The sequence below is a fragment of the Pteropus medius genome, unplaced genomic scaffold, assembly GCF_902729225.1.
Source record: "Pteropus medius unplaced genomic scaffold, Ma_sr-lr_union100, whole genome shotgun sequence".
Lineage (NCBI taxonomy): Eukaryota > Metazoa > Chordata > Mammalia > Chiroptera > Pteropodidae > Pteropus > Pteropus medius.
Window position 1 is genome coordinate 1 of NW_024342536.1, and position 23651 is coordinate 23651.

The 23651-nt window shown below is 61.1% G+C and overlaps 2 protein-coding genes across 2 annotated transcripts; both read left to right on the forward strand.

Moving 5' to 3' along the window:
- Nucleotides 1-1410: 1410 nt before the first annotated feature.
- On the forward strand, nucleotides 1411-10643 carry LOC120605433 (granulocyte-macrophage colony-stimulating factor receptor subunit alpha-like; the record flags this gene model as incomplete). Its single annotated transcript, XM_039866333.1, has 6 exons — nucleotides 1411-1543; nucleotides 4608-4626; nucleotides 5540-5681; nucleotides 6954-7056; nucleotides 8177-8258; nucleotides 9831-10643. Coding segments are annotated over 6 exons (665 nt in total), but the record flags the coding sequence as incomplete, so codon positions are not given.
- A 3759-nt stretch (nucleotides 10644-14402) lies between these two features.
- Nucleotides 14403-22489, forward strand: LOC120605434 (uncharacterized). The gene is made up of 4 exons (XM_039866334.1): nucleotides 14403-14426; nucleotides 14832-14988; nucleotides 17512-17617; nucleotides 21737-22489. The coding sequence occupies exons 1-4, from the start codon at nucleotides 14403-14405 to the stop codon at nucleotides 22215-22217; spliced, it is 768 nt and encodes a 255-aa protein (XP_039722268.1). The 3' UTR covers nucleotides 22218-22489.
- Nucleotides 22490-23651: the final 1162 nt, after the last annotated feature.

Genomic DNA, 23651 nt, shown 5'->3' on the forward strand with positions numbered 1-23651 from the left:
GCCAATTTAATTCTCATTTTTCGTTTTTACACGCACAGGCCTGGGGGTGTGGGGGGGCGGGCCTCCAGAGAAAAGAGACGAAACCCCCCGAGAAGCGGTTAGACTCAGGGAGTTAGATCCACGCCATTTCAACACAGAGCGGGAAGTTGCGGGGAAGCGAGCAGGGGTCGGAGCGTGCACAGGGGGTCAGTCCGCGGGGAAGCGAGCAGAAGCTGAGAGCTGCCTCGGCACGCGGAGTTCGTGCACACGTGTCTCGCTGCTGACTTCCCACCCTCTCCGTGGCCGTGAACTTGCCCCGCGGACGGATGCAAGGCCGTGCTCGCTCTGCAGAAGTTTCCGCCGTTAACCTCATAAAGGAAGGTCCAGGAAGGGGTCTTAGCACGTCTGCAGATTCTGAACGGGCTTCAGCACAAGCCCTGTGCTTGGGGGGCATTTAAAACACTGAAGTTGCCAAAGAAAAAGCACAAAAGTACAGGAATAAAAAACAAAAACCGCACATTGCTTGCCATCGGAGGGCGTTGCCCTGGTCAACCCCAGCTGGGATCATGTGTGTTTGGTGACGCCTTTTCTGTCACTTGAGCATGCAAATGCCTATGCATGACCGTGACTCTCAAGCCTCTGTGAGTGTGGGCGCGGGCGTGACAAGGTGTAGGCAGCCGGCGAAGTGGCCGACACGGTGTCTTCGGTGAATCGGCAAGACCGACTGTGCGTTGTCGAAGGAGAGGGACCATCTCCAGCCGTGCCCGGCCACGCGGCACGTGGGGTCCTGTGGCTCCCGTTCACGCTGTGACCTGGGCTCCTTCAGAGGGAGACCGTGCAACAGGTGACCCAGGTCCCTTCCACCTCCGGGGCCCTCCGGTCCCGAGCTTGGGCGATTACATGTCAGAATGGCACGGGCCTTTCTGATTCGAATGGAAGTTTCTGGAAGGCCTAGTTCCGGCGGACACGCCGCCCTCCCGGAGTCTGTTTTGGGACTAAGCACCTGGTGGGTCGGTTGCTGCTTTCATTTTCCTCGGCTGGGCACTTGGATGACGTCAGGATGACAAGAAGTGACCCTGTAGCTGGCGGCTGACGTGAGCCGCCGGCCTGTTGGCTGACCCAGCACTAATGAGTCACTGGCAAAGAGGTTGTCTCCCGCTGGTGTTTCTGCCCGGGGTTCCTACAATTCTGCAACATGGAGGCAGAGCCGGCTACCTGGCCCGGAGCGGTTCCATGCAGTGGCAGAGGGGACATCCTGACACGCACGGTCGGCCGAGCCGAGGTCTGGCTCCCTGGGCCGCTGGCTTTGTCTTCCGTGCAGGAAATTCAAGACAGGACAAGTCACTCGTAAGATGCGTCGCACGAGGCATCTACTGGAGCCCTCCACATCGTAGACGCGTAACTCCCGGTGTCGTTTGCGTTTCCTCTTAGAAAAGTACAACCCGCCAGCCAACATCACGATCCGCTACAACGGGTCCTGCCACGTCATCCGCTGGGACAACCCTGAGACGAGGTTTGAAATTCAAGTCACATGCTGTGTTACGAACTGGACATCCAACGCCAGGTAAGGACCCCAGCCCTCGGCGAAGCGGCACAGGCCCCCGTCCCCACGCTGGGTGCCATGGGGAGCCGGGTCCTCACCTCCGAGAATGCGACCCCGCTCCCCGAGGCTCCCCCGTGTCACTCCGTTACCCTGTCTTTGCCGTGAAGCTGCCGCGCGTGACTTTCGGCGAGGTCCGCCTGTTGACTCCTCCGTCGCATGATTTCGGGGTCACAGCTAGAGCACCCTTCCGCGCAGCCCACGTTGTGAATCTCAGACTTTCCCAGTTTGAGCTCTCAGAGTTCGGTCTTTAATGCACTGTGAGATATTTCCGTACTGGGTGTGTGGAGGGGTGTGCAGCTTCATTGGGCACGTGGACGTCCGTTTGGCCAGCGCCATTGGTGGACAAGACTGTCCTTTCCCGTCCCCACGGTGAGGGTCCCCTCGTCGGAAATCATTAGAGTGTGAACGAGGGTTTCTTCCTGGGCTCAGCCGTCTGTTCTGTCGGCCTGTATGTCTGGCTTTGTGAGGGGGCCACACGTTTTTGACAACCAGTAAGTTCTGAAGTCAGCAGGCGTGACATCTCAGCTCAGCGTCCTTCCCCAAGGCCGTCCGGGCTGCCTGGCGCTCTGCGCATTGCTGTCAGCGACGCTCCGTGGCCTTCAGCCTTCTGACCGCTGCGCTCTGGCCTCTGCTAAACGTGTATGTAGGGATTTTATTCTTTCTGATGTGGTCGTGACTGGAACTTTTTTTAAACTTTACTTTCAGATTGTTCACGGCTGGCCCCTTTTGGTATTTCTATTTTTTTTTTCTTCCTTTTAAGTAGACGTGATTTTTTGAGAGTTTTAGGTTCAGAGCAGAATCGAGCGCCAATCGCAGAGTTGCCGCGTACCCCCGTCCGCCCCCCCATCCCCGCACAGCCTTGCCCGTTGTGAACACCCCCTGGCAGAGTGACACGGTCTTTATGAAAGAGGAAGCAAGGGTGACGTGTCAGCCTCCCCCGCAGCGCATGGCGATGAGCTCACTCTAGGTGGTGCGCACTCTGTGGCTTAGGACAAATGCATAATGACCACGTGTCCACAATCACAGCGTCTCACGGGGTGCCTTCGCTGCCCTGAACGCCCTCCGTGCCCCCTGTCGTCAGCCTCCCTCCCCCCAGCCCTCACGCTCACGACCGCGGAGCTGCTTCCTGTCGCTACGGCTTCACCGAGCTGGGATCATTCGGTCTACGCACCCGCTTTCCTGACTTTTTCAAACACAATGCAAAAACGGGCTGGGAGGGGCCCGCTCATGGGGAACCGCCCGGACTCTCTGTGAGCCTGCAAACTGCCCATGTCCCCCGCACCGCCTGCGTCCCCACCCGTCACCCCTTGCATTAGGGGACCTTAACCCTGGATGTGGACATGTCCCCAACCATTGCAGTCAGGGACTTTCTACCAGCCACACGATGTCTTTATTCACCTGCGGCCTAGGAGCTCGCACCTTCGTCCTCGTCCGGGCAGACACCGTGTCCTCAGCACAGGACACGTCGCACGCCTGGGGTCTGCTGCCCCGAGTCCCTCTCCAGTAGGGTCCCCCCCTCATACACACGCACACCTGCCAGGCCCAGAGTCGCGGGCCCTGCTCTCCACACCCCAGATTCCTTTAAACCACTATGTGGGGGTACTCTGGAGAGCTCTGTGGGTGACCGCCATGCCCAGGCAGTGTGACCCACTCGTCTCTCCGTCCTCTTACAAAGAAATGAGGTGTGTGCCCCCTTCCCAGAGGTTCGAGTTGGGTCTTGGGTCCGTGTCAGGGTCCAAGAAGCTGCCAGGTATCTGGTCCTGCCCACTGCAGACTCCTTCCCAGGGCTCACGTACGTGACCACACAGGTGGCATCACGCAGGTGCATCACGCAGGTGGTATCACGCAGGTGCATCACGCAGGTGGCATCACGCCCAGGTGGCATCACGCAGGTGCATCACGCAGGTGCATCACGCAGGTGACCTCACACACGTACTTACACACACACAGGTGACTTCAGGCTGGTGGAAGCACAAGTGACTTGAGATGGGAGAGCTTTGGCAGGTGGCTTCACGCAGAGGAGCCGCCTGTATTGCGTCCCCTCTGTTGTCACATTTGTGTTCCCCAGCTTCCCCGGGTGTCCGCCTCCCATCTGCTCCATCTCCGCTAAGAACCAGAGCTTAGGGGAGCCTGTGGCACTGTCACCTTTCCTCCGGAGCCAGGGCCACACCCACAGAGGACCAGTGAGTTGTCAGGTCAGGACCCAGCCAGCTGTGCAGCCGGAGCACGCTGCGCCTGTCAAGCCCCAGCCACCGGGAGCGCGTTCGCTTTGGCACGAAGCTCTCCTCAGGGATCCCCCACGGCACCCCAGCGATGCCAGTGGACTCTACATTCTCCTTCGCGCATAAGGTCCTCAGAGCCCAGTCAGCAGCCAGAGGTGAAGTCGCAGGAAGCATGTTCTGTGAGGAGGAAATCTTCCGCTGCCTCCCAGGTTGTGCACTTGGGGGCCATGCCAATCAAATCCGCAAGAGGCGATGAACAGCAAGGGAAGGTCAACAAGGTTTATTCATTCGCAAGGGGCAGCTCCCCAAAGAAATGAGTCCTGAAAGAGCTGAAGTGAGGGGCTTATGTAGCGACATAAGAGAGGCCAGGGAAGGGGCCAGAAAGGCGTCTATGGGAAGGAGAAATGGGTCTCAGAACAAACAGGAAACAAAAAAGAAAAAAAATGTGATAAAATCCGTATAAGCAGATTTCGAGTTATTTTTCTTCTGTCTTCTGCATGGCCGTAAAACTCCCCAGGAGCCTGACTTTGTGATCGTTTCATTGTCATGTGACAGCTTCCTTCCCAGGAGAGACCTGTCCCCAAAGAGGGAGTTTACAACACTTGTCATTCCCACAAGTTTCCTGCTTTCAGTCACAGGACGGAGGGGCCTGAAGGCTTTTTTCTGCCTCTGTCGACTCCTAAATACTATCAGCTTAAAAAAGTCTTCACAGCAGTTGTGGGGTTCGGGGCGGGTTTCCACATCGGGGTACGATGCTGCAGACGCAGCCACTTACCTGTCCTTTGCGGCTTTTTCCAGGGCAGCTCTTCCAGGAGAGACCCCGTAAGTACCTGCTTTTATCTGTTACATGCGCACTTGGTGCGGGGTTCCCAGGACCAGCCAGCGTGGCTCTCTGGGGTGGCCGTGGGTTTGTCAGTCCGCAGTCCTGGGCTGGCCCAGCAGGCCTGGGGGGCCGGCGGCTGAGACCCGCGGAGTCTAAAAGGAGAAGCGTGGCTGGTAAAAGCCGTGGGTTTTGGCTGCGTCACACGAGGCCAAGAAAACAAAACCCGCGTCTCTGAGCGGAGGGGCCGCCAGGGCGCGGCTGGGGCGTCTCACCGCCGCGAAGCGCACCGGCAAGTGCCCAGCAGAGCGGGCAGGTAAGGAAGCGCGCGTCCTCTGGAACGCACCGGGCAGCAGGCCCTGCGTGTGTCCGGCCCAGCGCTGGCCCCTGGGACGCGTCTGGGGACGTGGCGGGGAGGACGGCGCAGGAGGGTCTCAGGACACAGCCCTGGTCCCTGCGCGCGGCCGCACTGCCTCTGGGCCTGGCCGCCACACGTCTGCCAGGTTGTCCCACGCTTCCTGGCGTCCGCACACCCACAGTCCCTGGACCGCAGGGGGACGGGCCCTGGTGTGACGTCTACCTGGAGGACTCTCGGGCTGCGGCCCTGCACTCTCCCCGGCGGCCGGGGCGTCCCCACCCCCCTTCCAGGGTGTGCACTCGGGGTCACCGCCACCCCAACTCCACAGCAGACGTGGGCGCGGGACGGGGGGCTGTGAGCGCAGGCGCGGGGCGGGGCCGCCAACATCCATCACGTGAGGGCATCCGAACCGGGACAAGGACGTGGCCCGGCCCCAGCCCCGCCCCTCGCTCAAGGATGTCGCTGCTCAGGCCCGAGGTGACTGGCGCGTCTCCCGCCTTCCCTCGAGCCGGGCAATGTGCGCCGCAGGTCGCACTGCACCCTCTTCGCTTTTAAAGGTTTTCCAGAGGGGAGACGACAGAAACGCGTACGTGGTCCCGGGTCGTGCCGCGGGCGCGCAGAGCACCTTCCGGGCCAGAGTCAAGTACAAGTACGCGGCCGCCGGCAGCTGGAGCGACTGGAGCGCGACGCTGCCCTTCGGTGAGGCCGCCGGGCCCGCGCCTGCCTGCGCCCGCGTGCGCTCTGCTCTGTGTCCGCGTGCGCTCTGCTCTGCACCCGCGCGTCCTCTTCTGTCCCCTATAAGGACGCTGTCGCGGGGTCCAGGGCCACCTGCTGCAGGACTCACCTCAGATCCCTCACTCACCACATCTGCACAGATTCCGCTTTCAGATGGGCCCGTTCCTCGGTGTCGGGGTTCACGTGTGCACAGGCCTTTTTATTTTCAGGGTCTACTAAGCCCACGGCAGAACCGCCCCCCCAGAAGGGGACCTAGGCAGCTCTGCACCCTCTCTGCCTAAACACACCACCTCCGTGCAGGTGTCCTGTTCCCCTGCGCCCCTCACATTTTTGGGGTCACCCTATGAGCAGCTATCTTCCAGACTCGACCACAGGCACACAAGCCCCTTTGTGTCACCCCCTGAGCTGTGTCTAAGACGCCAGCTGCTGGCCACACAAAGCCCAGGATGTCACCTCGAGGGTCAGCCAGCATGTTCCCACCTCTGTCTGCACACCAGGGTGCTCTGCCTTCCTCCTGGGGCCCGATTATGCCCTTCTCATGTCACAAAGTGAGTGACCTGAGAACGTGACAGATCCCGACCCATACGCCTGCCCTGCAGAACTGGCAGAAAGGCCACACGGCTGCGAGCCACCGCTGCCTCCAGCTGGGGGTCCCTCGGGATCTTTGAGGGGCCAGCAGGGCTTGAGCTCTAAGTATGTACCTGCTGCATGCCTAAAAGCCACATGGGCTGGTTACCCACCGCCTCCCCTGAGAGGAGCTGCCGAAGCCACATGTGAGCCTCCTTCTCCTAGGCAGTGGCTTCACGGCTCAGGGAAGTGGTCCAGGCCACACGCGAAACACTCTCCCCCGTCCTTGACATTTCGCAATTATACATTCATTCCTTTGGCTATGCCGTGCAATGTTTAAAGTAAATATCCACTGAGAAGGAAGCCATTGTGCGCTGTCAGCTGAGCCCTCACAGACATGTCCTTGGGGTTCTCTCTTGTGAGCACGGTGTGAAGAGGTTGGGGACGGTGGGGGTGGGCCGAAGTGGGGCGGGCACAGGACCCAAGGATGGACAAGTTCTTTAATGCCGTGTTGCCAGCTCCCTCCGGTTCTTATGTCTGCATGTTCCGTTGGCCTCTGCTCCCCGCAGCACACCCCCAACCCCGAGTCTGAGGAAGGGGTGGGTGGGGCTGCTGTGTCTGCAGCTGAGCGCCTGGTCACCTCTGACCTCTGCCCCTGTGCTCCCGCAGGCGTCCCGGAGCAGGGCTTCAGTGGCCCTGGTGTGGCCCAGGGGGCCCTGGCCGTGGGCGTCGTGGCCTTGCTCACCACGACACTGATGCTGCTCTGTGCGAGGTAAGTCCCTCCGGCCCCCCAAAATCTCAGAACCATGTCGCTCCGTGAAGGAGGCCAGCCTCGAGAGGCCCTCCCGTAGTGACTGGCCAGGGGGGCCGACGCCACAACGGCGTGCAGACTGGGGTCACCCAGGGCCATGGCGGGGAATGGGGCGGGACCAGTGAGAGGACGGGGACTGCCCGTGGCCACGCGTGCACCCCGGCTCTGTCCAGAATCGCGGTCGGGAGGGTTCTGCTCTGCGACGTGCTGTGGGATGCACGGCGCCCACGGTGCAGAGCTGTTCGTGAGACTAAAACCCCACCGGCAGCTGCTGTCCCAGAGGACCCGGGAACCCCCTGTGTCCCAGAGGACCCGGGAACCCGCTCGCGTCCAGCCCAGGAGCTCGTGCCATGCGCTCAGCCACCACTTGGGGGCAGCACTCCGCCTGCGGTGCACACCGGCTTGTGCCCCAGATCCCAACCACAGCCTCAGCCTCTATCCCCGGCCTGTCTGGGGAACATCAGATAATCTCCCTCCCATCCCCAGGGGGCCTCCCTCGTCCCCCAGGGCCCCCCAGCCCTTCTGATATGGGAGGAGCAAACTCGGGGAGCTGGGCACGGTGTCTGGGTGGCCGCAGGAGAGTCTGGGGTGCTAGGGAGTCTGGGGGGCTCACAAAGCTCTGGTGACACTTGGTGTTAACCGGGGTGTCTCGTCACTGCTTGGCAAGTCCTGGGGTGCCCCGAAAGGCCCCGGGGCGTTGGGGAACCTCGTGGCCACGTGGAGGTTCGGGTGTCTGGAGGGCAGAGGCCCTAGTTGGCCTCGGGGGCCTGTGCAGCAGACGGAGCTGAGACCGGTCTATGCATCAGCTCCGTCGGACAGGGAGGGACAGACCCCAGAATGTCCGCCAGCCTGCCTGGTTCTGGGCGCAGGCTGTGCGTGCGTGTCCCCAGCAGCACCACGAGAAGCTGGCCTGTGCCGGTGGTGTGGACGCCCAGCTGTGGGAAGTGTGTCCCAAGTGGACGCTGGCCGATACGCAGAACGGGCCTTGCCGTGGACGTGGGTGCCGCTGGGGAGGGAAAGGCGCCCCCCCGGGAGTCAGCCTGTCCACGTTCGAGCCCCGGGGACTCTGTGCGCCCTCTAGGTTCTCCCTGAGGCGGAAGCTGTTCCCTCCGGTCCCGCAGGTGAAGAAGGAGCTGGGCGGCAGCCTTATGCCCGGTCCGCAGGTGAGCGCTGCCAGCCCATGTCACCTCCCCCAGGGTTCAGAAACCGGGAGGCCGCGGGGTCGTTGGGGGTACAGAGCCCTGGGGCAGGGGTCCCGTCTGCTCCCCAGGTCCCAGGGCTAGCTCTCCACATGAGGGGACAAGGGCAGGGAGCAGAGGGAAAGAGACGGGACCGCGCCATTCAGCTGTCCTCACCGCACATGTCCGTCCAGCTGGGCATCTGCGGCAAAGCCGAGACACGCCTCGGGGGAGACAGCCGCCATCGGAGCGCAGCACCCGGTGTCCGCTGTGTCCTTGCTGGGGGCTTCTGGCTGGTCCTTGGGTCTCCGTCTGTCTCTCGGGCCACCGTGGACACCTGCATCACCCGTCCCCAGACCCTGAACCGCTCACATCTGCAGAGGCCCTGTTTACAAGTGGGTCCCGTTTGGAGGTTCAGGAGGCTGTGAGTTTGCAGGTCACCGTTCAACCCGTGACAGCCGGTCCCCTTTCCTAGGGGCTCCCAGATGGAGCCCTGCCCCTTGGGAGTGCAGAGACCGTCCTAGGACATTCCCCCTGCCCCCGTGACAGATCCGCTCCTGGGCAATAAAACCGAAATGTCCCCTAAACCGAGGCTGAAGTTCTGAGCTCCAAGCCGTTCCCTCGGGAGCCTTTCCGGAGCCCCGCTCGCTCTCCCGAGGTCTGCCTTTGCAGCACGGGTTAGGGGTGCAGGATAAAACTGGGGTGCAGCCACGCCCTTTGCGGTGGGTTAGTGCATCTCAGGCCCAGGCCCCGAAGGATTTCTTGAGAAGAGATGTGGGCACAGGCCGGCCAGCTGTTCTGGGGTCCACTTCAGGCCACACTCTGGCTGCACGGCGGCCACCGAACCCTGCCCAGGTCCCTCTCCAACATGGGTCCCAGGAAACGCCAGTTCCAAAGAGCCAAGCGCAGATTCTGGGGGGCGGGCATCTGTCCTTTTGTCACGGCGGGCGTCATGGAGACGCTCTGCCCTAAATCTCAGGCCGCGTGTGTGTCCCCGGGAGGCCGTGTCCGCCCGGCTCTGCATCTCACATCCAGCGTGCTGGGGACGGATGTCACAGCGACGTGGCTTCGTTTGTCCCCTTTAAGCAGCTGTACTGAGGCCTGGTTCTGATGCCGTGTAATTCACAGTGTGAAGGGCACGACTCGGGGGCCTGTGGCACATTCACGGTGCTGTGCAGCCACCAGCTCCGCCTGGTTCCGGCAGGTTCTCATCACCCCAGAAGGAGGCCCATCCCCAGGAGCAGTCACACACCCCCTCCCCCCGCCCCCGGCCCCTGGTGACCCTAACGCATGTCCTCTCTCTGTGGGCGTGGCTGCCGTGGGCGTGGCTGCCGTGGGCGTGGCTGCCATGAGCAAGCAGAATCACGCGCTCGTGCGTCCGGCACTGAGCATCGTGTCCACCGTGCGTGCACGGTCCTGAGGGTCCGTCGATGCGCAGTTGTGCTGTGTCCCCCTCCTGGGAACTGCGAATCCTGCGGCCGCCACCGCTGTTCTCTCAACAGCAGGGCCAGCGGCTGCACGGGTGGCCTCAGCCGTGCTCCGTCTTCCCTCGGCCAGGTCGCCTGGGACGAGGACGGCCCGCCACCGGGCTGGGAGGAACCTGAGGACATTCTCACGGTGGAGGACGCGCCATCCTGGGCGAGCGGACAGGCGGGACCCGTGTGCCCGGCGTCCGCGGTCGACGACTCCGACAATACCGGCCGTGAGCATCGTGCGCGCGAGGAGCGCCAGGTTCCGGCGTGACGGCCGGCGCGGCCGCACCCCGCTTTGCGGCCGCACCCCGCTTTCCGGCCCCTCGCTGCCGTCCGCCGCCCGCCACCGGCTCCGATTTGGAAATGAAGAGATGATTGACACACACACACACACACCCGTCCCCGGTCCTCACCCCGCCCCCCTCGTCGCCACGCAGCTGGCAAACGTCACAGCGGTGACGCAGGGACACGACGGATGGGGTTCACACAGTTTCCGGGCGAGCAGCTCCGCGTGGAGGGTCCCGGGAGGTTCTTGCCGGCCTCACACGGTGCTGACAGTGGGTGCGGGGCTGGCGGGGACAAAGGACACTGAGTGCAGACGTCTGTCCGGCATGTCTGTCCGCGATGCTGGGTCAGTGCTGTAACCGCGCCTGCGCGCGGAAGGCCCGCTCGTCGCCGACGTGCAGCTTCGGGGGCCGGGGGGTTTGCTGGTGAATGCGGCCACGCTGCCCGCCGCCTCCGTATCCAACGGCCGGAAGCGGGACCCGCCCGGAGCACCGGGGAATAAAGACGAGGACTTCTGCAAAAGTGGCAGCCGCGGCGGACCGGCTCGCAGAAAACAGCTCGGCGGCTTCCGCGAGCCTCGCCTCGTCGAATCCGCTGTCCCCCCACCCCACCACACCCCCGCCCACTCACTTCCTCCTGAGGCTTCACCCCTCCAGCACGATGCAGCAGGCAGTAAAGGCGCACGTGCGCCTGGGCTCAGTGACAACGCTTATAACAGTAAAACTGATACAGGTCACCTGAACACTTTGCTCACATGTGCTTCGACAGCTTGCTGCTGGTTGCGCATGTGTCTGCGTATGTGTGTGCATGCATGCGGGGACATGTGCACACAGGTGTATCCATGTGTCTATGCATGTGAATGCGTGTATGCACATGTGTGTGCGCATACATGTGGGACCTGTGCATGTGTGTGCACATGTGTACACTCTGTGCCTGTGCACGTGTGCATGTTCATGCATGCATGCCGAGACATTGCATTGTGGGTGTGTGCATGTGTGCTGGCATGTACACGCATGTGTGTGTGCATGTATGCAGAGGACGTGCATGTGGCTATGCATGTGAGTGTGTGCGTGTATGTGCATGTGTGTGCATGTGTGCTGGGGTGTACGTGTATGTGGGACCCGTGCATGTGTGTGCATGCGTGTGCGGGCATGTGCATACACACGGAAATTTGACACCAGGATGTGAGGGATGATTTTCTTCAAACTTAAGGAAACTTTTTTCATTTTTATGTTTGTATTTTTGACTCCAGAAACCCACCATTTTTACAGTGAAAATAAGCTACTTACATTTCGGGGGTGGAAATCAAGAGTCAGACGTGAGTTCTGATGCGGGGAAGCGCGAACGACCAGATGCTAAGTGAAGACAGGCAAAGGGGTGAGTGTGTGCGGTACGACGGATAGACACACTCATGCACGCGCGCGCACACACACACACACCTAGGACAGGAAGGCCGTTCGCGGCGAGTCGGGGGAGTGGACAGGTCTCTGGGGTCTGTGTCCAAGTGAGCAGCAGGGGAGGAAGACGGGTCCTGAAGACCAGGCGATGGGACCAGGAAGCCGGCTGCCTGGGGGTCTGTGCGCGCGGCCCCGGCGAGCTCCGCGTCTGCTCTGCGGACGGGCCCGCCGGTCGCCAAGATGTCCAGCACGCAGGCCCCGCGGAAGCGCCGACAGGCTGGGCAACCCCCTCCGAGGTCCCCTGAACCTGCACCACCAGGCGGGAAGACAAGCCTTTTTCTCTTATATAAACACAACACATTAAAAGTGTTAACGGAACAGGTGTGGCCGTGCATTCGTGTTCATTAACGGACGCGACCCTGCCCGCGCGCGCTCTGGAAGGAGATGTTAGTGCCCCATCGATACAATGTGTGCGACACGCTGCCGCACGCACAGCAGGTGCTGGGAACACTGCACGCTGCATCCGTTCTCTTCCCGCGGGCAGCTGGCTGTGACCCGGGCTCCCGCCGCCAGTCCTCAGCTCCGGATGCTCGCTGTTCCCCGCGCACATTTTGTAACGCGCGACGGAAAAGCCGGGGGCAGGAGCGAGGCCTGGGCGGCCGCAGAGGGCCGAACGCGGCTCAGGAGACGCGGGGCTCGTTCCTGCGCCCGCCGCTGCGCAGCTGTTGGCTGTGGACTGGGTCCCAGCTGTGGCGGCCCCGATGGGGGGCTGTTTTAGGGGCTCGCTTCCCAGAGTCCCTCTTGGCAGCGATCTTGCGCCCCTCAGAGACAGTCGGCTGCGTGGAGCATTCGAGAGCCGTCCCAGGTGAGGCCGCGAGGCCGGGGGCTGCCTGTCATTCGGCGTCGGAGGGGCCTGCGCACCAAAGTTTGGGGGGAAGGTTGCTCCCCCTGGCCCAGCGGGTCGTGTCCCCAAGCGCGCATGCGTGTTCGGTGCTGCATGCGCGGGCGCACCCTGCTCTGTCCACGGGACCCCTGCTGGGGCGATCCGGCCCTCGCCTCGCCCGCTCCCCCTTCCTGTTCCCCGTTGTCTGTCTATTTACACCAGATGAGACTTAACTGCCCGTTTCCGCAGGCGCCACCACGCCCGGCCTTGCTGGAGTCCCCTGCGCGCACACGTCCCAGAGATTAAACTCATGCTTCGTCAGGGTCCCAGCGGGCCGAGCCGGGCTGTGCGCGGGCAGGGATCGGGGAGCCTGCGCCCCGCTCTTGGGTCTGTGCCGCCGGCGCTGGGGCGCGTCTCCGTGAATTCGCCGGCGGTGTCCTATAGCCGACCCCGGCCGCAGGGGCTGACGCCTGCGCGCCTCGGCTCTCCCTGTCTGCAGTCTGAGCGGGAAGGCCGACATGTGCGCCCGGCCTGGTAACGGGGACCGTGGCCACCTTCCAGCCCAGGTGACAGCGCAGGGTCTCAGGCAGAGGTCAGGGCGCACAGCGACTGTGCGAGCCTCTGACCCGAGTCAGGAGACCCTACTACACCCAGGGGACGGGTGAGACGCTGTCCTCAACCCTGTTATTCCGTCGGTTTCCCACGTGCTGCTTCAAGGCCCCCCATGCAGGTGTCCTGCAGACATCACCAAACGTTTCACGAAGGACGGTCCCCTCTCCCCGTGCTGACGGGCAGCAGATGTTTACGCCGGGAGCAGCCGGGGCCTCGTCCCTTCTGAAAACATCTCCAAGCACTTCTCAGAGGTTTGGGGCTAAGAAGAGAGAGAGACAGACAGACAGACAGACAGACAGAGACAGAGAGACGGAGAGAGAGAGACAGAGACAGAGAAGAAAGGAACAGAAAGAAGGAGGCGAGGAAGGAGGAAGGAAGGGGGGGGGCAGCGGCCCTGCTCCTTTGCTGGCGCTGGGGAGCAGCTGTGGCCGCAGGGCCACCTGCCCTGGGGGCCTGGCTCCGGCGCCACCTCCGTTATCACAGGTCCGCAGGGAGGAGCGGGCGGACGTGTCGTAACCACGAAGTTCCGGAGGTCACTGGGCCCCGTTATCTCTGCACAGCTGCCCCCTCCTGCCCACGGAGCCTCATTCCTCCGCGTCCGCGATTCCTCTTAGCACCTCTGTCCCCTCCCTGCCCTTTGCTGGCCGTTCTCTGCCCTTTGGCCTCTCGCGCCCGTGCCCTACGCAGCCTGAGCCGAGCTGTGCCGCCTCAGACACCGCAAACTGGTTGGAACGCCCCAGACCTGGACGCGAGCACCTGTCTGAGCACCCCGCCTCTGAGCCCCTGCCACATGCTGCACGACGAGGGGACTGGACAGGGCTCAGCGACGGCCATCGGCACTCACGGTCACCCCTGACCCTATCCATCCCCCTGCACCCAGACAGCCCACGACGCAGCTGCGGCTGCTGCTCCAAATCGCCAGGGGCCGTCACGCAGGCCTCCGTGGGGGCTTCACGCCACGGGGATCCACGCCCCCGGTCCTGGAGACCTGAAGTCCGAGAGCGAGGTGTCACGCTCCCTCTGCAGGCTCCGGGTGACAATGCCGTCGACGCTTCCAGCATCTGGGGGAGACGCCAACCCCTGGAGTCCCTGCCTTGGAGGCGCATCTGTCCAGCTGTGCGTCTTCGCGCAGCTCAGTTCTCCCGGGGTCTGTGTCTCTCGGTGGCCATCTTCCAATGAAGATAGATACCAGTGACACTGGACATAGAGCCCCCCTGCTTTAGACCCCATCTTAAGTTCATCAGTGACACCGGCCACGACTCTGTCTCCAAATATTTTACGCAGTGAGGTGGACGTAAGCTGGGGGGACGTGGTGGAACAGACTAGCCGGCCTCTCGAGACAGGGCTGCAGGGCCCGATGGCATGGGCGGGACCTAGGAACGGTGACAGGAGGCTGCGGAGGGGACGACTGTAGCGTGAGGGGCTTGGCCAAGCGGACGGCAGAGGATCGCAGTTGAGAAAGAGTGGCTTGGTGGACGCCATGGCAACGGTTGGACACCATCCAGTGAGCCTTGGGGGCAGCTACCACACCGGGGACATGGGGCATCGCCCAGTCCCGAGGGCAGCGTTCAGGCACCCGGTGGCCGTGGCCCTGTGCTGTCCGCTGTCATCTAGTGCAGCAGGAAGCTGCCCGAGGCGCGCTGAGTGCCAAGCAGTAATCAGTGCTGTACAAAGAGGAACAATCAGACAGAAATGAGAACAGAAAAATAGCGCTTTTGAAAGAGGGTTTATTTCCAGGAAAACACAGACCTCCCCCGTTCTGCTGAGTCCAAGTTCTCATGCAGAGAGAGAGAGAGAGAGAGCGAGCGAGCATGCATGCACACAGGGCTGCGTGACCAGGTCACTCTTCAGAGCCCGGCGCTAGCTGGCGCTGGTGGTTAGGGGCGGGCCACTCGCACGCGCTATAAAGACCGAGCTGGGAAAAGCGGCTTGGTTCCTGCTGGCTCCCTCCCGCACCGCGCAGGGGGACCCACGCTGGGTGGCAGGACCGGCGGGGCCCCCAGGCCAGCTGGACCACAGCGCGGGGGCGGGAGCCTCGCTCACCTGCACTCGGCTCTGCACCGCAGGTAAGGCCCCGAGCTCGGGACCATGTCAGGGACACGGGACACGGGGGAAGGGGCAGGCGGGGCCCGCCGGCCAGGGTGGACACGGGCGGCAGAGGGGGCTCGGTGCAGCCCCCCTAAGACATGGCGTCCAAGCAGCAGCCGCTCGGGATTCAAGGACCGCGTGCCCAGCAGAGACGGCGGGGACGTCGCTGCCCGCTGTCACGGGGATGACGTCCCGCCACGGCCACAGGCCGGACGGCAGAGGATGGACCTGCGCTCGCGGCCACGTTTCTTAAACGTAGAACGCGTAAAGGGACACGCGAGGCCCCAGCTTAAAGCCAAGGACGCTGCTCCGGGCTGGACACGGGGCCGGTGCCCGAGGCCGGTGCCGCTGCGGCGGGGCGGGGGGCGGGGCCTCGGAGTCCGCGCCCCAAGCGCTGCTGAGCCTCAGTGTCCCGCGCGGGGTCGTCGGGGACGCGCAGCTCACAGCAGCCGAGAGGGGTGAACAGCCGAGTGGCCAGCGCTGGACGGACAGGGCGGCGGAGCGCGGTCCGTCCGCGGGCAGGGCGCGGTGCGCGGCCGTGACAGGGGCGGAGACGCACGCGCCACAGCCTGGGAGACCGCGCGCCTCGCTCGCACGATGGTCAGGGACGGACGCAGAAGCGCACGTGCTGTGCGATGCTGTTCACATGAAACGTCCAGAACGGGCAATGCACACAGACAGGAAGTGAGTCGGTCCGCGTCAGGGGCTGGGGAAGGGCGGGCACTGCTCAAGGGGACGGGGCCCCTGCCGGGGGGACGAGAAAGCCCTGGAGCTAGCTGGACGTGCTGGTTACACAACACTGTGGACGTGCTGGGTGCCACCGAGCTGTGCGTTTTACAGGGGTCAGTTGTGTGACGTGACTGTCACCTCAACAAGAATATGCATGCGGGTTCCTGCCCCGGCCCACCGCCCGGGGTGTCCGCGGCTCCAGCTGCCAGGAAGAGATGCCCAGCGCGTCCGGGACAGCCACAGGACGGGGCCAGCGGTGTCCTCGTTCACGAAACACACGCCCCAGGCTCTTCTCGTGTTTAAAATTCCCATCCTTCTGTCCCCACGGGCTTGCTGCTGTGACCCTCGTGAATGCTGCATTCGAGAGTCACGTGTCGTGACGGTGACTTTGGGGGTTCCCCCTCAAACGTCGGCCTGATGCCTCACTCTCCCCCCCTTAATCCCTGTATTACAAACGGATGACAAGACGAGGCCTCTGTCCCTGGATGCCTCCTAGTGATGGACAAGTCTGTATCTTCATTGTCAGCCCCACTGGGCAGATGCGAGGTCCCCCGGGAGCCCCGCGAGAGGCTGAGGGCGCAAGGGGAGCCCCCCGATGGAGTCTGGGAGGGGTGTCATGATGGGGGAAGGCCCCGAAGGATGCACGGAGGGTCCCTGGCCCTGCTTCATCTCAGCAAAGTCTGTCCCGGAACGATGGCCGGGGGTGGCACGCTTTCTGAGCGATTCTGGGGGCACAGCAGCCTGCGCCCTGGTCAGGGGGCGCCCCCAGGCAGGCAGGGGTCTGAGGCTGTGCTGGTGGGCAGGCTGGTTGCGTGGCAGCCACAAGCCATCCCCCAGGCGATGATGATGTTTGAAGAGACAGCTCGGGGTAGGGAGGCATGGGTGGTCCGCCAGGACACCCCGTCACGGACGACCCACTGGGAACGAGGATGCAGGACGGCCGGCATCACAGGGACCCTAGGAAAACGTCCTGGCTGGAACACGGGGCTGGCACAGAGAGATCACTTACCGTAACTTGGTCCCTTCAGGAAATTTGGGCTGTGCTGATTTCATGCTCTTGATTAAACTTCCTTCCACGGCTTCGTCATCACGGCGTTTCCTGGTGCTGGTGTGCCATGTACTTTCCCGGCTATGGGAGGACCCTGGAGTCAAGAGCGTGCCCACACCCCGGGGTCAAGAATGTGCCCACGCCCCGGGGTGGACGCTTCGTCAAGACAGGCTGACCACACACATGGGGGCACACGCATGCATATGTACATGCGTACTGGCATGCACATGGGTGCACAAGGCACATATATACATACACGCAAAGGGGCATACACACATGCACACACGTGCACGCTCACAGACATGTGTGTGCAGCACATGGGTAGGCACACAGTGCACACAGTGCACACATGCATAAACATGCACAGGTGTGCACACAGGCAGATGCATAGACAGCTGCAGAGGCATGCACATGTGCAGGCATGCGTGCACACATGCATGAACATGCGGGTTTATTCACACAGGCACACACGCGTGAACACAAGCACATATGCGCACAGACACAAGGCACGCACACGGGTGGATGTGCATGTGCACACATGATAAACATGCACATGTGTGCACACATGCACACACGTGCACACACATGCTGCGTGCACACGCATGCACACTCGGATCCCAGCCTTCCCTCTTGGGAGAAGAGCCCTGGTCTCTGACCTCGCACTGTCCCCGCTGAGGCCCCCACCCGAAGCTGCGCCCGCAGGTGACGGTCTCCTCTCTTCCAGCACACGCTGTCCCGCCCTCGGCCCGCTGGACTGGCCTTCGCCATGGCCCCGATGTGGCTCCTGCTGGTTCTGATGCCCGTGTCCTGTCTGCTGGAAACGGACGAGGGTAGGCACTGCGTTTCGTTGCTCACTCAAACCTTCTGTGCGGAGTTCGCTGTGGGGTCGCCTGGGGCTGGCTGAGATGACGCACGGCTTCCCGCGTGCCCGTCATCCTCCTCCCCCAGTGGGGTCCGGGTGCAGAAGCAGCACCTTGGGACACCGGAGCGGGGTGCTGTGGCTCCACTCTGCTGCTGCCCCCTGAGCTCCGATGGTCACCGTCGCTCATGTGGAGGGAGACGACTGTGTGAGACCATGGTGCGGGGGGAACTGTGTCCCCGCCAAGTTCACACGCTGCGGTCCCAGCCCCGAACACGTGACCGTCACTCATTCGGGCATGGAGTCTGCATGGGTGGAGCGAGGATGAGGCCAGGCTGGTGGCCGTCATCCAGTACGACCGCGGTCGTTACCCAAAGGGGGCATTTGGAAGCGTGAAGGCAGGGTGGACGTGGGGGTGGTGCAGCCACAGGCCAACACACACCAAGGATTGGGGGACCCCAGCACCCTGAGAACTTTTAGGGTTTTCTCTGAAAATGCTGCCATCTCGCTTTCGGAGGCAAGTGACCTAGACAACCTTTCACACCCATGGGTGACCCTGAGACCACCACGGCTCACCCAGCTCCCTGCGCCAGGAAACAGTGCTTGTCCCCAAGCCTGGGCCTCTGGGACATCTTCCCTCTCAAGACCGTTCACCCAGAAAGAAAACGCTTCCAAATGACAGATGACAAACGAGTATCTGAGATCAATGAGAATGGCTGTGTGGGACGCGCTGACTCAGGCAGAAGCCCAAACAGGGTCCCAATGAGGGGACAGGGGCGGTGGGAAAGGGGAGGGGACAGGGACGTCCACAGAAGGAAGGTGTGGCTATCGGTGCAGATCACGTGACACGGTGACGCCGACTCTAAACAGTGTGTTTAATCCTCAGTCCAGAGTCACCAATGCATGACATCTGTTTTCTCGTCACCCTTGCAAACGGGTCTTTGGGACACAGGTCGCTCAGGCCCCGTCCGAAGGTGACTCTGTCCTGCTTTAACGTCCCGAGGGTTTGAGCATGAGACGAGCAGGCGGCTCCCCTGGGACGGGCGCTCCGGTTCCGTGTTCAAGGGGCCGCGTGGGCAGGTTTTCCTCCACACGTGGGGGATGAGTCTGCAGGGTGCATATCTCGCAGTAAGGGACATAGTTTTTGAAACCTGGAAGGCCCTTCCCCATCCGTTCTCGGAAACGGCATCACCCAGGATGCTGTGAGCTGTGGTCACGGCCGCAGGATTTCGTAACCCAGCAGAAATTCGTTTCTTCCTCCGAGTGGTGGCTACAGGTGCTTCGCGCTGGGCAGAGAGGGTGTGACACAGCCCGGGGTGCTGCCTTTGTCAGCTCGGGCGGCCATTGCAAAATGGAGACTGGCTTAAAAAGGGGACGTTTGCTTCTCACTGTCCCGGAGGCTGGAGGTTTGAGACGCAGCGGCTGGTGGGGCTGGCCCCTCGTCAGACCCAGTTCCTGTCCCCTCGCTGTGCCTCCCGTGAAGGTGGCTGAGCTGCGGTGTCTCTTTCTTATAAGGACACTGATGCCATCAGGGGGGCCACCCTCGGGCCCTCATGTCACCCGAACACCCTTCCAGACGTCCCACCTCGTGACGCCATCCTACTGCAGGGCAGGGCCTCGGCATGGGAGTTTGGGGGACATACGCCTTCAGGCCATAGCACCTGGTGTCACAAATGACCACAGACTTGGGGATAAAGCCACAGACATCCATCTGTCCCAATGCTGGAGATCAGCAGGGTGACATCCAGCTGTCCCAGGGCCAAGCTCCTCCCTCCAGAGGCCCTAGGGGAGGGTCCTTCCCGCCTCTCCTGGCTTCTGGGGCCCCAGGTGTCCCTGGACTGGTGGCCGCGTCCCTCCCATCTCTGCCTGCACCCCACGTGGCTTCTCCTCTGTGTCTGTGTCTGTCCCGTGCTGTCTCTAATAAGGACACTGTCACTGGGTTTAGAGCCACCAGCTCCAGGAGGACTCATGTCAGACCCTTCAGTAATCACGTCTGTTTCCATATGAAGTCCCATTCCGGGGGGCCAGGCACTCAGTCGATGACCCGGACCCTTCATCATGCCCTCTGCATGTCCTCGCGGGAGCTGTGGAATGTCCGTCCACACGGGACGGTTTATGGGTCAGAGCTGGAAGCGCCACACGTCGCTCCCGTCCCATTTCATTGCGAAGAACTCGTCTTGTGGGTGCAGCCCGCGGCACAGGGGCCTGGACAAGCGGTCAGTCTGGCAGCTTCCTCCTCCCGCCTGAGACCCCTCAGCCCCCGGGTCCTGGCATGAAGGGGGCTCTCCTCCCGCCTCGTCCTGGGGCACAGGCTGCCGCCGCCTCTGCGGTCGCTTCGGGCGTGCGGGCATTCTAGGGTGCGGGCATAGCCGGGAAGTGAGTTGCCTTCTGTGAGAAAATTTCCGACGGCTGAATGAAGCGGTCGGCCTGCTCCAAAGTGCTCGCAAGGTCCCTCCAAGCTCCCTAAAGCTCCACCCTCGGTTACACTGCATTCGAAGGGCCATCGCGACAGGACCCGAGGGACTAGAAGCATTGATACCACACGCCCGGCCTCGTTCCAGTGTTAAGGAGAAGTGGTCAGTCTTTCACCGTTGAGTCTAAATTAGCTCTCGGGTTGTCATAGATATCTTTTACCAGGGTAAGGGACTTTACATTTATTCCTAGTTTGCTGAGTTTTAAAATATTTTTTAAAATATTTTTCAATCCCAAAGGGCATCGACTTTTTTTTTCTGCTTCTATTGAGATCACCAGTTTTCTGTCAATGGGGTGCATTACATCGAAGATGCCAACGAGCCTGCGTTCTTGGGTCGTGAGGTGCTATCAGTTTTGTATATGGCTGGATTGTATTGAGTAATATTTTGGGAAGGAGTTTTGTGTCTATGTTTACGAGGGATCTTGGCCCCATCTCGTTGTAACGTCTTGGCATTCATCGGCATCGGGATGACTCTGGCCTCCTCAAATCAGTCAGGAAGGGGGGTTTCCTGCCCTGCTTTCTGTTTTGAAAGTTTGCGCCCACATCTATTGCGAGATGCAGAATTCTAGGCTGACGGGGGTTTGCCTTTCGGCATCTGAAGATGTCATTCTGTGAGATCGGCACTGATCTTTATGTCTGGTCTCTATAATGTGTCGCATCTCCTTTTTCATCTGGTTGTTTTTAAGATTTTCTTTGTACATCCTCTCCCCGTCCTTTTTAAAAGCAATTTGATTATGTCTGTTGGGGATTTTGCATGTTTCTTTGTTGATATGTGTGTATCTGTGTGTGTGTGTGTGTGTGTGTGTGTGTGTGTGTGGTGTTGCCGTAGACAGCTTTTGGCGCTTAGCTAAGTGGGTTTCTAATTTTCATTAAGTTTGGAAAGTTTTCAGCCATTTTTCCCTCTAAACCCTCTAAGCGAGAGGCTATGAGTAACTCAATGAGGTACCTTTATAGCTTCAAGTCATGGGCAAAATGGGATTGGGTCATGCCTTCCACACCGTAAGAGAGTCACTGAGCAGACAAGGTGACTGGCGATCTGCTCGGCCGCACTGCCGGCCACATTACCCCGGGCGCGGATGGCTCTCGCGTCCGCTCGCCGTCTCATTCCGATGCACGTTCCTCCGGGTGGTTTCCCAACCACAGCGAGAATTTCCCGGTCGGTAGAAACGTGAGTATCAGTGAGTCGTCATCACGCCTCACGTTTCGTGAAGTGGCGCCAGAGAGACGTCGTCCGCTTCAGTCCGCACCCCGCGCCACCAGCGCACTGTGGGTGGGACGCTGTGGGACTCCGTGAGCGGGCGGAGTTCTGTGTCCTCAGTGCAGTGACGTACCGGGAGCCTTCCGATGACGAGGGGCAGGTGGCACGTTGACGGGCCTGGCAGGAGCCGTCTGCTCCTGGGTCCTTTTCTCTGGGCTCGAGAGGCTGCGCTCATGAAGTCGACGAGGCGCTCCCAGCTCCCAGCTCCCGGCTTCCGCCAGCCCCGGCGGCCACTCGTCCCCGTGGAGCCCCAGTCCCCAAGGACGCCGGGCGATTCGGCGCGTGGGGGACGCGCCCGCAGAGAGGCCGGCTTACGCATCTCGTGTCTCTCTCCTGACTCCGGCTCCTAAACGTTTCAGATGCAAACTCGCCGATTACGAACGTGAGGATGGAGTCGAAGCACAGAAGGCTCAGCTGGGATGTCACTGGAAACGTCTCAGAAATTCGGTGTTCCGTCAACGGGCGTTTCTCCGTGACGGTAAGACGTCTTCCCTGTTCTCGGCCCACGAGCTTTCCAGGTCTTTCGGTGGCTCGAGAACTCAGGAAAGGCCGAGTCCGTCTCTGCTGTGTCAGGGACCCGGGTTCGGCTCGGGGCTCAGCTGTGCAGAGTGGGCTGGGTCGCATAAAGGCGACGGGGCTCAGGGTTCGCCACCTGTGAGCTGTGTCGGGTGGGTCCCCGCTGACAGGGCTGCTGTGAAACGGGCTGAGGCCACTGCAGGTGAGTGCGCAGGGCCCCCCATCCCCGCCGCCCGCCCCGCCGAACCCGGCCTGCGTCCGCTTCGTCACGACCACCTTCGCGGGTCTGTGGGACTGCGACAGCTCTCGCGGGCGGCCAAGTGACAATTCAATCTATACACGACTCATTCCTTAACAGTACACTTGGTCTTCTCAAATTATCCTTAATTCAATACGGTGCAAATCACAACCCCGTATATTTACTGCGTTGCCATAATAAAGGGCCACGGACAGAGGTGGGGGAGGGCAGCGGGTACAAACAACAGAAACATATTTTTCAAGGATGTGGGCAGGGCTGGTCCTTCCTGGGGCCTCTCTCCTTCATGTGTCCTGATCTGGTCATCTCTCTGTGTGTATCTGTGTCCTAATATCCCCTTCGTATGAGGACACCCATCCTATGGGATCAGGACCCATCCTATGGGATCGGGGCCCATCCTAGGGACCCCACTTCAACTTAATCCCCTCTTTAAGACCCACCTGTAAATACGGTCACTTTGGTGGGTTAAGGCTTCAACATACACATTTTGGAGGACACGATCCGGTGCACGACAAACCCCAGTGGGATTTTAATGGAGGTGGACAAGCGGACTCTAAACTCTGTCTGGAACAGTGAATGCCGAAGAAGAACCAATACATATCGATGAAGGAAGATGATGATCAGGAACTCGCCCTCCCACAGATGGAGACGTGCCGAGAAGCAACAACCCCCCACGAAAATTGACAGGCAGACGGAAGAGCAGAAACACACAGGCGTCCGCAGGGTCGATAACCATATGCCGATGCCAGTTCACATCGGTGGCGACGTGGCAGACTGTCGACTCCGTGGCGCCAGCACAATTCCCAGAAGGCACTAAAGTCAAGTTGGAACCTCAGCTCCCAACATACGTCAATACAAAGCCGGAAGATCTGGATAGTTTTTCTCCCAGCTGAAAACGCGGGAGAAAATATAGAGCACTCTTTCAAAATATTGGACCGTCCTCCCGTTCCCTCCCCATGCGAAGGTGATGGGGGCTGCATCTCGCTCTCAGAGGACAGGAGGCGCTCGATTTTCAGCCCCGCTTCTGTCCCTGTGTGTCATGGTGCATGTGCGTTGTTTCCCGAACCCCAGCTTTTATTTGTATGCAAGCGTCTCTCTCCGGAGTTTCAAGTGCATCATGGGTGTGCCCAATTTACGATGACGGAAAAAGCTGCTCCGCACTCTCATCCCTCCCCTTCTAGTCTGTAGACACCTGATTCTGCTGCCAGACGCGCGATGTCTCTGTGCGAGGGGTTGCTGTAGCAACATCTTGATCGTTTCAGCGTAGTCAAAGCTTGTCGATGTGTTGCATGGTAAGCTTGAACTGCGTTTCCTCCGCGAACTCGTCCCCCACGTACTACACATTCCTCTCTCTACACATTCCTCTCTCTCTCTCTCTCTCTCACTCGCTCATTTACTCTTTTTCTCCATATCTGTCATCCATCATCTCTCTATCTGTCTCTCTATCTCTCTATCTATCTACCCATCATCTTCTGTCTGTCTCTCCATCATCATCATCGCCA

Coding starts and splice junctions, on each gene's coding strand:
- LOC120605434 (XM_039866334.1), top strand. CDS start 14,403: ATGGCAACGGTTGGACACCATCCA. Junction 14,427..14,831: donor CAACGGTTGGACACCATCCA/GTGAGCCTTGGG, acceptor CGCGCTATAAAG/ACCGAGCTGGGAAAAGCGGC. Junction 14,989..17,511: donor CACTCGGCTCTGCACCGCAG/GTAAGGCCCCGA, acceptor CCTCTCTTCCAG/CACACGCTGTCCCGCCCTCG.